The sequence below is a fragment of the Gymnoscopelus microlampas genome (genome assembly GCF_963454915.1).
Source record: "Gymnoscopelus microlampas genome assembly, chromosome: 2".
Lineage (NCBI taxonomy): Eukaryota > Metazoa > Chordata > Actinopteri > Myctophiformes > Myctophidae > Gymnoscopelus > Gymnoscopelus microlampas.
This window is the reverse complement of record NC_139939.1, coordinates 43,330,886-43,344,789: the sequence shown is the minus strand read 5'-3', so window position 1 is coordinate 43,344,789 and position 13,904 is coordinate 43,330,886. Positions and strand designations below refer to the sequence as shown.

Sequence of the window (13,904 nt, the reverse complement as noted above, 5' to 3'; positions counted from 1 at the left end):
CAAAATATGATGCAATTATCTTTCCTTAAGCTCAAGAAACAGGCTTAAGTTTGGAAAGCTGTACCAATGCTTGCTTTTGGCCAAGCTAGGCTAATGAATCATGAACATGTGTTGTAGTTAGACGTTTGTGGTGTTATAACCTTGTCAGTTCTTAGGATTCTTTGTTATGCATTTGACATGCATTCCATCCACCGAAACTCTCATAACTGAAGAAGACTCACTTCAACAAAATCTTCCATTTCCAATCTGCCTTTTCTGATGCCAGTAGAATAGATCAGCGATGTCAAACCATTTTCAATGTAGTGAATCCCGGGCCCCATGGGTGGTCAATCAAGTGGCTCCTAGGGAAATTACATTTTCTTCTTCTTCTTACGGCTAATTTCCATTTCAACAGCGGATCATCATACGCATGCGCGCGCACGCACGCACGCACGCACGCACGCACGCACATGCACATGCACACACACACACACACACACACACACACACACACACACACACACGCAAATAGGTTTAATTTGGGAAAAGTTAAGAACCTTTCTCACTCCCTGCATATGCCAATGCAAATGGACAATGCCCATGTGCAAGTTTAGATCGATTGGTCAATCCACTGAGGAGAAAAAAAGACAGACAGACAGACTGAGATTTCCTCATTTTATCCTACTTTTATTTTATAGTAGGGATTTTTATTGTAGTACAATCATCTTTATTTGTATAGCACTTTAAAAAGTGCTTTACATAACAACAAAGATTAAAAAAAACATAATGAAAGAGCATGACAATTAATTGTGTGATAAACAATAAAAGAGCAAGTGATTAAAATAGATCCCTGAATTTATTAGCCTGATTTTGTTCAGGGAGGATATTATAACGATCAGCTGCCTTGGTGGTAAATTCCCGATAGCCTTTTGATTGTACAGTCGACCTTTTAGCATCGGTCAATTTCCTACATCAGAGAATATTTATTTTTCTTCAGCCAGTGTGATGTACAACAGGTTGAAACGAGTCTCACAAATTGAGTCAGAACGCCAGTGAATACCCAGCTTTTTTGTTTTGTTTTGTTGGCTTTATTGATAGGATAGTAGTCTGACAGGAAATGGGGAGAGAGATCACCCAGCTTGCCTAGCAGTAGTCCCACCTGCATGGGCAATAACGCTGACAAATGGCTCACACCAAACTAGGCTACGTGTATTTATTTGCACTTCACACAACAGGACTCTCGTATCCGCGATGACCTTTGAACCAGGAAGCAAAAGCATGATTTATGGGCGGTTCCCCGTGGTTCCCGCCATGCCACAGACAGATAATGTTGGTACCACCAGACTACATAATGCTAACAGCTGCTTCAAAGTCTATTTTTATCATTCATAGATCCTGCTGGTCTGGTACTGTCACACCTTTATAGTCAGAGTAATGGAAGACACTGAGAACTATACTGAACACACACACACACACACACACACACACACACACACACACACACACACACACACACACACACACACACACACACACACACACACACACACACACACACACACACAATGAGACATGTTGTGAGCTTGTAGATCTGCTATTTGTTGTATTTATTTGAAAGAATTTGAAGGTTGTTTGCCTATAATCACATGCCTAAAATAGGGAAGCCTGGTTGAAGGTGGTTAAGAGTGTTTGTTTGTTTTATAAATGGTTAACCAAGGACATATAGACTAATACAGTAATACAATTTTGACTACAGTGATTACAATAACTACACTGGATCCAATATCCAACACATTCCCATGTAACAGTGACAGTAAATGGTTATGGGTGTTGAACAGCCAATAGCCATGGTATAATGACAATACACTACCGCCCCTCAGGTATTATTGCTTTTGATTGGGAACATTATTCACCCACAATTAAACATTATGATGTTAGCAAAACCCAGCATAGCATGATTATACTAAAGAGAAGTTCAATGCGTTCCAATGGGGAGTTCCAATTCAATATTCAATGTTGTAAATGTACAAAATACAGCTGTATTCATGCATACACAAATAGGTAGCATACCTGCAGCAATCTGTCAATGTGATGATTTGAGCAAGGCTATATTCATCATCAAAGCTAATTATATTTCCACATCCGTTCCTCAACAGCTTTAGAGTGCTCAGTAACAGGAGCTAGAAATACATTCATTCAGCACGTAGTGTCAACTTGGATAATTCTGCTGAGTTCATGGACGTGTGTATTTGTAGGTGTGCATGTATAAATACCTTATGCTTCTAAGACAAATAGAAGTATTGTCTGTAAATGTAAATGCAAAGTAATCAAGGACTTTTATTTAAACACATAGCAATCAGCAGTGCGGAATAGAATAGTTCTCTATCCATGCTTATTATTTTTGTGCTGTATGATTATGCCAACATAATATTCTGATGGCAGTCCGCACGATATCCAACATTGAGCATCTTAACGACAAATGTTCCATTACAATAATAGGTTTTTAAAAAAAGTACATGATCCGACCTTGTTAAATTACTGTTCCAACTTATTACAGTTCTTACAGCAAGGCATGGAGACATAAGTATAAAACTAGAAAAAGTGCTCCTCGGAGCACAGGTCTCCGCCAGGTCAGGTAGGTTATTGTGGCCTCTTGGTGGCGCTATAATAGGCCAATGTGAAAAGGGTGGCATTTCTTCCTCGGCCTAGTGGGAATGTGCGTGCATTCATGATTTGAAGCATTTTGTTGCAAAAATGTGTTTTGCTAAATTAGACCTGCTGGTGGCGCTATAACAGGGTAAGGTGAAAAGGGTGGCATTTCTTCCCCGGCCTGTTGGGAATGTGCGTGCAAATTTTCACAGAAAGCGCACGCTGCGTTCATGATTTGAGACATTTTGTTCAAAACGGACCAATCCTGCAAACTTTGGAAGCCAACCTTAGCCAATCAGGATGGAATATGACATATCAGACAGATCCGTCTTTATCACATGACTAAAGAGATACTGTGTACCGATTTGCGTGATGTTTGGATTAAATCTGTAAGAGTAATATCCAAAAAATTGTTTTGCACAAATCGGCCTCCTGGTGGCGCTATAACAGGCCCATGTGGACAATTTGGGGCAGAGGTTCTGAATTGGCACCCAGGGAGTGTGTGTGCACAGTTTCGCAGCGACCGGGCCAACGGTGCCGGAGATTAGCCGCTCGCAGACAGATGGACACACGGACACACGGACGGACGGACGGACGGACGGACGGGGGTAAAACATACATACTCTCTCGCCATGCCTTGAGGCCTGGCGGAGACAATAATATAAAAATACATTTATTGAAGAGCATAACTCTTTTGTGAACATTGTATGAGATCAATGAAATCATAACTGTATTTACACTGCACTTTTCAATACAAAGGTTAAAAGCACTCTAAAAGAGCAAAGACAAGTACAGCAGTGAAACAGCCTGATTTTACCTGCCAAAAGCCGTTATCTAAATAAATTGGTTTATTTACAGCATTCTCCCCTTTATTTGTGAGAACCACAATAACTGGATAGGGTGCCCAAAACCAACAATAAAATGTGAAATTTAATATAAGGCATTCCCCTTGTGGTGGTTTGTCCATTTTCATTCCAAAAATTGTTTTCTCTAACCAATTCCGCTGCTGTGTCAAATGTCCAAACACATCGATTGTGCTGCTGATGAACATAAACACAGTAACCCTCAGACAAAGCCTCAAACAAGAACCTTATAATGCTATGTTTCTAAAACAATAAACTTTATTTGTATTGCACCGTGTATTGCACCGTTCCAAAACGAGTAAAAACAACAAAAAAAATCATGTCATGGAAGTGTTAATCATAGAGACACTAGGACAAAGTGCATCATCAATACAACAATAACTGAAATAAAGCAATAACATAAAAGCAATAAACCATAAACCACAGTAATAAACATAATGCAACACTAGTCCATCCATACACAGGCACACCCAAACTATGTACTTAATTAAGACTGGAACTGTGACTACAACTTTGCACCACTGAGCCGGATCTCTCTCTGTGCTGGCGTTCTCTCTGGTGTTGTGTGTATAGCCCCAGGTTGAAATACCTGCTGATCAATCAGGAAGTAGTCTGTAGAGAACTAACCGAGGAGAGAAATGGATGAGGACAGAGTTTTCATTTTTATAGTAAAGAGTATTGTATATAGTAGGATATAGTGTGGGGATAAAGATATAAATAAAAGCAATAAACCATAAAACGCAGTAGTAAACATAACAATAAAACAAATGGTGTGGGAAAAGGAAAATAGAAGGATCACAGGAAGGGTAGAGTTTTACAAAGACACTTAAATGATGTGATATATTTAGCCATCCGTATCTCCATAGGAAGGCTGTTCTAAAGTCTGGGGGCCTGATGGCAAACGCTCTGTCACCTTTGTTTATTTTATCTGGATCCATCATGACTCATGAGAGCAGCATTTGAGGATCTCAGGGCCTGTGACTGCACACAGAAATACAGTATACAGCTTTAGACCAAACCGTTTGGATTTAAAAGTAAGCTCAGTCGCAACTCCAAAACTAATAGGCAGATGAAAGGATAGGTGCTCTCGTTTTCTGGAACCTGTTAATACCTTGCAGCTGCATTTTGGATTAATTAAAGAGAAAGGATTTGCTGCAGGTGGATAACAGGCAGTTATAATAAACTAGCCATGATGAATTTAAAACATGAATGCCTGTTTCATTTCACAGGTGAAAAAAGCATGGCTGGATGACAGATTTATGTGGAAATTCCAGTGGTGGACAGTAACAATGTACATTTCCTTGAGTACTGTACTGAAGTACATTTTTGTACTTTTGTACTTTAGTATTTGTATTTTTTGGATACTTTTACTCCAGTACATTTCAAAGACAAATATTGTACTTTTGACTCAAAATAGCAGATCTATGTATAAGCTCGCAACGTGTGCGATGCGTTGTGAGCTTGTAGATCTGCCATTTCCACTATTAGTGTTTGTTTGGGGGTGTCAATGTTTACAACTTCAATGAGAGGATGAAATGGAGCTTTCCTTCTGGTCATGAAAAGAGAAAAGTTAAATCACCATGAGAGTGAATTGCGGGAAAAGCAATCAAGTACATTTGTGTGATCTCCTCACCAAGTTTGATGTCAGCAATAACAGTAGTAGTACTGTATGTCTGCCTAGCTGGGCAGTGCATCTCTTGATATGTCTGATGTCCTGCTTGTACCAGCCACTTCCAGGGCTGTGGTTGTCGGCAGGTTGTCGGCAACAGACGATTTCCAATGCCTCCCGCGGCCGATGTCGGCGCGGTGAAGAGCTGCCTTAATTTGATGCGATGCGAGAGTGCGGTCTAGCCAACAACAACTCAGGACTCCTTAATCGCTGCCCTCCACACTCTCCTATCTAAGATCAGGGTCTTGAGCTCTACAGTGTTGTTAGCTAAGCTGTCGCGCTGCAGTGCATCTACGTGGGTGGTGCGCTCCTTGCCTTTTCTGGCTTTGCCCTGGGTTGGCTCCCATATAGTGTCAGTTTGCTTTCCCACTAGTTCCGGGTGCCTGACGCTGACAATTCACCATTCTAGATAGACCCTCCATGCATTCCATGAATGTGTGTGACTGTGAATGCGTGAATGTAATGTGCATTGTAAAGCACTTTGAGGAAAGGCGATATATAAATTCACAATTTCATTGTGTTTGTTTATTTATCAATTCAGTCAATCAATCATTTTGAATAGTCAAATTAGTCAGTCTCAACAGTAGTGCTATTGGCTAGCTGTGAATGAAGGTAGAAGAAAAAGATACATTCACAGTTGTTCAATGAAAAGATTATGAACCGTGACCCAGCATATCTCGACTGGATGTGATCACAGACCCAGCGGAATTGTGTGTAAAGTCGTACTATGTGACTTTCCTCTTCTACCCCGGATTTGAACCCGGTTTCCTGCGCAAGTGCTGACATTTTGACCATCAGGTCAAAATTCGTGTCTGATCCTGTGTCTAGGTGAGACCTGACCTTTGACCCGATCTAAATGTCTCAATAGAAGAGGAGGGAGACAAACTACAACCACCCCAATTGGACCAAATTAAATTTAATTCATAAAAAAAAGTTACATAGTGCCGCTTTAAACGCACAAGACATTTTACACATTTGACACTCATTTATCATGTTACGGTATTTATCTGATCCCAAGAAAGGACAACTATGTAAGACCTTTAAACACTTTTCAATGCCTTATTTTGAGAATATAAAATGCTTTTATAATACTCTTTAAGACACCACAGTGCATTTGGCCAAATGAGGCGTAATCTGTCACCACACAAGCGCACAAGCGCACACGAAACAGTGAAAGATATTCTTAAGCACATCCAGTATTTTCACACATGTACACATGTGTGGAAAAAAATATAAATACATATGCACGCACATACTGGCACAGCCATGCACATACTGTAAACATGCGAACACCTCCCACAGCCATGTACACGCACGCAAGCACTCACGCAAGCACACACACACTCAGGGAGCCCAGATAAGAACGCCACACGTGAACGCGCAGCGCAAAATAGACTTGTCTTGGTGGACAAAGGAAGCCCCCAAGAGTGGACAGCCATGGTGCTCAGTTCCCACACATAATGTAAACAGCTGAAAACCTGAAGGCTAGTGATGAATTATTCAAAAGGTTCTATAGTAACAGCGGCTGCTTTGTGGTATGATCAAGGTCCAAAAAGCACTAGTTGTTTTCAGTGTTGGCGAGTATCACTGTAACAGGGGTGTCCAAGCTGTTTTCAAAGGGGTCCATATTTGAAAATATGAAACTACCTTTTGTTCAAATGGCAGAGTAGCCAAATGTAACAAGTCTCAAAAAGAAAAATACTTTCTTTCACATCTTGAGAATGAAACAACAGAGGGAACAAGCAGTTAGGAATCCTTACACATTCTACAGAGAAATGGCCTATTTGCCAAGGTTAATTTCTAAACACCAGAATTTCACATGACTATACTGGACGGGCCATAAATAATACATTTTTAGGAAGGAAGAGACGGGCCATAAAATATGCCTGCCGACTTTGGACATGCATGAACGATTGTCAACAATTGCCATTGCAATTATTATTATTCTTGAAATATTTATGGCAATATATATTAAAATCGCACAAGTTACATCATTACACATCATTACACATCTCTGCCTTGGCTAAGATCCTAGAAGGTCAAGTATCAAAACAGGTAAAAGGGTTTCTTGATTCACATTCTATCTTAAATCCCATGCAGTCAGGTTTTAGAGCAAAACATAGTACTGTAACGGCGTGCCTTAATGTTATTGACGACATCAGGGCAGCCTTGGGTAAAAAATCTTTTTGTGCTGCCTTATTCATTGACTTGAGCAAGGCCTTTGACACCGTTGATCCTCATGTACTGCTCAAGGTCCTTTCTAATGCTGGTTTCTGTCACAATGTGCTAGGCTGGTTCAAAAACTATTTAATTGGCCGCACACAGTGTGTTAAATTTGGTGACACTGTTTCAGATTCCATCACCCTTGAGAAGGGAGTCCCTCAAGGTTCCATTCTTGGTCCATTGCTTTTTCTGTTATATGTCAATCATATTTGCAGTCAATCTAAGCATTGTAAGTATCACATGTATGCTGATGACACAGTTCTGTATTCCTGTGCCCCTTCTCTTGACGTGGCAGTGTCAAACTTGGCTTCAGATTTTGTCTCTCTGCAGCATGAATTGGTAAACAGCAAATTGCTACTAAATGGCCAAAAAACAAAGGCCATGCTATTTGCTCCAAATAGCACCGTCTATAGCCCCCCAAACATCACCACTCTCGATGGAGTAACCATCGAATGGGTGGCGCTATATAAATACCTTGGGATTTGGTTGGATAACAAGCTAAACTTCAATCATCATATTGAAGCCTTGGCAAAGAAGTTGAAGTTCACACTGAGCTTCTTCTATCGAATGAAGTCCTGTTTTTCTTCTGCCTCAAGGAAAAGGCTGGTCACTAGCCTTTTTATGTCGCAACTTGATTATGGAGATGTTGTGTACCGATTCGCCTGTTCCTCAACATTGGGCAGACTTGATCCCCTGTTTCATGCTGCACTGAGGTTTATTACCAGCTCTACCTACAGGACACACCATTGTATTCTGTACTCTTTAGTAGGATGGTCATCCTTAGCATCTCGCAGGTTGCTACATTGGTACACTTTTATCTACAAAGCCATTCTTGGTAATCTCCCTAGTTATATTGGTTCAAAATTTAATTTAGTCCAAAATTCGCTTAACCTCAGATCAAATGCTTGGATGCGCTACGTCATACCAGACACCAAATCTGAGGCAGGGAAAAAGAGCCTTGCATTTTTTGGGCCCTGGTCATGGAATGACCTACAGACCAGACTAAAATTGGCTTCTTTGATCCCCCTTGTGAGTTTTAAGAGGATTGCCATGGGCACATTCTCCAGCCACTGCTCCTGCTTTGACGAGTAGCAAATGCTGTGATCTTAGTTTTGTATTAGTTTAATAGTTTTAAGATGTATTGTTGTTATTAGCCTTTTAATAATTAGTCTGTATTTGGTGCTTTTGGTAGTAGATTTTCGGTATTATGGATGACATGTTTGTCTTTGTTATGTCTTGTTATGTTGTTACTGGCAGAGCTGTGTAACATTTATTTGCCTCTTCTCTTGGCCAGTGCGCACTCGTAAAAGAGACATTGGTCTCAATGTGATTTTAATGGTTAAATAAAGGTTAAATAAAAAAAAATTAATATATCTATTAGATGCAATAGCTCCATTTGAAAAGAATGTATTACTCTAACAATGATTAGGGTGACAGAGGGTGCAAGGCAAGGAAGTCATCAAGTTTATCAGATGGACTGTACTGTTTTTCTTCCAGATTAGTCACAATTCACCATAGCCACATGTGTACATTGGGATGTCATTGCTGAAATGAAATATTGAGCAGCCCTATGAATGGCTTATGACTGTAGTAATAACTTTTTTAATTTGTTAATAAATGCCTCATACTATCCAAAGACATTCATTAAAGGTGCTGTGTTGATACAAAAAGTTGAATCCCTTCCAATTTCACTTGTTTATCCTGTATCTTGTATGAGTTCTCTCTCCTGATTGGATCAAATTGGTACCCTGACCTGAAAATGTATTTTCTGTTTACTGAAGAGCTGCAGAGATGGGGAGACCACTGTTACTGAACATTCACTCTTTACTGAACAAACACTCTACCATGATTGCTATGGAAACACAGAGCTATTTAACACTTATTTAAAAAACAACAACACTTAAACGACCTTTAATAGAAATACACATAACATAATGTTAATAATCACTTTATTAACATCACAAGTCTACTTACTACTTTTACTGTACAATTGATCACACTTAAATATTAATAAAGTCAACAATATGGAGTGAAAATAAGGCAATTCAAATGGGAGGCTGTTGGATAAGGGAGTGAGAGAACCTATGATGAATTTGATTATCTAATATACTAGTAGTGGGTAAATTGACAATGAGTATTTTAGTGTACTCTGAAGCAAATTGTACCAGGATTCATATTAATGTGTAAATCTTATTTTTTTGGAGTTTCAGTGGAGCACAGGAGGCGTAAGATGTTAAAATGCACACCTTACCTCTGTTGTGATCCCCCTGAAATCCACTGACCTCTGATCCCATACGGTCTTGTGTCACAAAAAATCTTTACATCAGTCATTTGGATCTGAATGGATCTCGGCTGCCTTCTTTCGGGGTACCAGTGATGCTGTGAGGCATAGAGCAGACATGGAGAAGGTTTTTATAACAAATACTATAGGGTGGACATTTAAGATGGAGTTAAAAACGATATGTTTTGTGGACCAGATTGATCTAGAAATATCAATCTAACCAGTCAAATCACTATAGTGGTGTCTTTTTGGGCCTATACTTAAGTAAAAGACCTGCATCCCAAATGTTACTACTTGAGTAAAAGTATACAGGTTTTGGCGTACTGTATACTCGAAGTGTCAAAGAAAGTACTTTGACAATTATACCATATTGGATTGTAATTACTAAATGCATTGTGTTTATTACTTTGACCTTGCAGCTGGTAAAGGTGGGCTGATTTGAATTACTTTGTGCTGCTGGTAGCTTAACCTATAATGATTTATATATTTCATAATTTATCAGCTAATGTATGTGTTTTGTATCTGCAAAGTAACTGGTAAAGCAGTCCAATAATTGTAGTTGAGTAAAAAGTACAATATTTGCTTCTGAGATAGTGGAGTAGAAGTATAAAGTATCAAGAATGGAAACGCCCAAGTAAAGTAAAAGTACCAAAAATTTTTACTCTAGTACAGAACTTGAGTAAATGTACTCCAACCCTGCATATTACCACACATTTCATCCTTTCAGGTCAGTGTTAGTACATTTAATCACTTAAGGCTTTTATACTTTGTAGTACATCAAATAGTGAAAATAGCTACTTTCATTGCAAATCCATTGTGAGCTTATAGAGCTGCTATTCTCTCAGAATGTTCACCTATGTTGTTCTTGTTTGGTCATTTGAGATTTGTTGTTCATCCCACGTTACTGTGACCGATTGATGGTGAAGGAATGTCACTGTAGAAAACATCCAGGGCATATTTGCCAGCACTAGCCTATATATGGAGATCCCCATAGATGGAGACAATCGACCGACAAGGTCGTCATAGAGACCTAAACGTGTCATATATACGGAGTCTGACACCAGCGAACCCTTCCCAGAAACTCCATATATAGACATAACCGTCACGTCCAGGACTGACGTCATGGTCCCATATTTGGGCATAACTGACATAGGCAGCTCCATATATGGAGACGTCTGACACTATCTGACATCACTGTGGTGGCATCAGGACCGCAAGCCAGCAGTATAAGAGAGGCTCGACATGCCTTGCTAGGGCAGTTCCTGGGCAATCCCGAGAGACATTAACTACCTACAGAGAGAGAGAGAAGCATCTAAGAGAATAGCCTAAAACATATCCTCATAGTGGCCTTCGGATCTGGTAACGAGTCAGTCGAGTGATAGCTTCTACAGTCACGTTATGTTACGTTCTCGCGTTATGTTATGTTCTCAAAGGCTTGGCAACGCAGCATACAGAAGGTACAGCAGTGGTACTGGATACCCGAATATCTCGCTGTCCTCGCCCCTGCCTGGCATCCCCAAGCCAGTGTTTGCATCGGTGGACGGTCAGGAGAAATACGAGACCAAGATCACTACTTTGGAAAATGGCCTTAAAGTTGCATCGCAGGATAAGTTCGGTCAATTCTGCACGGTTGGAATTTTAGTAAACTCTGGATCCAGGTATGAGGCAAAGTATCCAAGTGGGATTGCACACTTCTTAGAGAAACTTGCCTTTTCTTCCACAGCTCAATACGGTAGTAAGGATGAGATCCTCTTCGCGCTTGAAAAACATGGCGGAATATCTGTCTGCCGAACATCCAGAGATACCACCACGTATGCAGTGTCTGCTAAAGTGAAAGGCTTAGAAACAGTCGTCAGCCTTCTATCTGATGCTGTTCTGCAGCCTCGCCTCCTAGATGATGAGATTGAGATGACCAGAATGGCGGTACGTTTTGAGCTTGAGGACCTGAACATGAGGCCAGACCCCGAACCCTTATTGACAGAGATGATCCACGCGGCAGCATATCGAGGCAACACAGTGGGTCTGCCACGCTTTTGCCCTGTGGACCACGTGGACAAGATCGACAGGAAAGTGCTTCACAGCTACCTGAGCAGCTACTACTGTCCTGAGCGCATGGTGCTGGCAGGAGTGGGCATCGAGCACGAGCAGCTGGTGGAGTGTGCCAGGAAGTACCTGCTGGACGCCAAGCCGGTGTGGGGAGCGAGCACGCCCGCCAACGTTGACCTTTCTGTAGCGCAGTACACTGGTGGCATCATGAAGATGGAAAAGGACATGTCAGACGTCAGCCTCGGCCCCACCCCCATCCCAGAGCTCGCACACATCATGATCGGCTTGGAGAGCTGCTCCCTCCTGGAGGACGAATTCATCCCGTTCGCCGTGCTCAACGTGATGATGGGCGGAGGTGGCTCCTTTTCGGCGGGAGGGCCTGGGAAGGGGATGTTCACCCGTCTATACCAGAATGTCCTCAATAGGCATCAATTGATGAACAATGCAACCGCCTACCACCACAGCTATGAGGACAGTGGCTTGTTCTGTATCCACGCCAGCGCTGACCCCAGACAGGTACGGGAAATGGTGGAAATCATCACCAGAGAATTCATTCAGATGGCTGGCACAGTAGGAGAGATGGAGTTGGAGAGGGCTAAGACACAGCTAAAGTCAATGCTGATGATGAACTTGGAGTCACGGCCGGACATTTTTTGGGATGTGGGGCGCCAGGTTCTATCTACAGGAAAGCGAACGCTGCCACACGAACTGTGTACCCTCATAAGCAATGTCACAGCTGGGGACATAAAGAAAGTGACTACAAAGATGCTGTGTGGCAAACCTGCTGTGGCCGCCCTGGGAGACCTGAGTGAGCTGCCCTCCTATGAACATATCCAGGCGGCTCTGTCCAGCAAGGATGGACGCCTGCCTCGAATGTACCGCCTCTTCAGATAAAAATTTGATTAAAACAAACACTCCCCGTTCCATTTCATTTATCCAGTCTGCACTGGCAGCATCACTGTATATAAACTCCTGGACAGCAACAGACGCTGACTCTATACTCTAGTGTCTTCTCCTGAATAAGAGCCTGGCAGTGCTCTGGGAGGGGACTATGACCTGGATGGAAGCCAGCAAATGAGAAATTACCGGCTGAGATGGTTTGCACATGTTTGGGGTTTAAAAGGATTACTTCAGCAGCTACAAACATGAAAAAATGAGCAAATTGTACCAGGATTTCATATTAATGTGTAAATCTTAATTTTTTGGAGTTTCAGAGGGGCACAGGAGGCGTAAGATGTTAAAATGCACACCTTACCTCTGTTGTGAACCCCCCTGAAATCCACTGACCTCTGATCCCATACGGTCTTGTGTCACAAAAAATCTTTACATCAGTAATTTGGATCTGAATGGATCTTGGCTGCCTTCTTTCGGGGTACCAGTGATGCTGTGAGGCATAGAGCAGACATGGAGAAGGTTTTATAATATAGGGTGGAAATTTAACATGAAGTCAAAAATGATGGGTTGATAAAAAAAAAATCACACCCTGTGTGAAGGAAGTGTTGCCTTTGGGGCGGGGCTTAACTCATTTCAGTTCGTCCCTATTGGTGGTCTGAGTCCACTTACCAAATTTGTACTTGGTAGCATGGTGCAAACTGGAATGATGGCTGTTTAAAGGCCAGCCAATGGGCAGACAGAGGGGGCGGGGCTTAACTAATTACAGTTCGTCCCTATTGGTGGTTTTAGTCCATGTACAAAATTTGTACTCCGTAGCATGCTGCGAACTTGAGTTATGGCTGTTTAAAGGCCAGCCAATGGGAAGACAGAGGGGGCGGGGCTTCAGCAATTCATGCTCGTCCGTATTGGTGGTCTAAGTCCACGTACCAAATTTGGACTTGGTGGCATGCTGCAAACTGTAGTTATAGCTGTTTAAAATCCCGTGCTCATCCTGTGCTCATACGGGCGGACGGACATAACATACGCTGGGGGTCCCTGGACCCCTCTTTTATAACTTCAGCAATTCATGTTGTCCCTATTGGTGGTCAAGTCCACATACCAAATTTGGACTTGGTGGCATGCTGCAAACTGGAGTTATAGCTGTTTAAAATCCCGTGCTCATCCCGTGCTCATACGGGCGGACGGACATAACATACGCTGGGGGTCCCTGGACCCCTCTTTGATAACCAGTGGCACGTGTGGCCAATGAGAGGAGAGATGGCACAGGCAATCTCCAAGTCCGTGTGTGTGTGTGTTCGTG

General features: G+C 41.8%; 1 protein-coding gene across 1 annotated transcript; it reads left to right on the top strand.

Moving 5' to 3' along the window:
* Window positions 1-11,080: 11,080 nt before the first annotated feature.
* LOC311055349 (mitochondrial-processing peptidase subunit alpha-like) lies at window positions 11,081-12,769 on the top strand (the record flags this gene model as incomplete). The annotated part of the gene is made up of 1 exon (XM_084071507.1): window positions 11,081-12,769. One exon carries the CDS (start codon window positions 11,081-11,083, stop codon window positions 12,602-12,604), a length of 1,524 nt encoding a protein of 507 aa, XP_083927633.1. The 3' UTR covers window positions 12,605-12,769.
* Window positions 12,770-13,904: the final 1,135 nt, after the last annotated feature.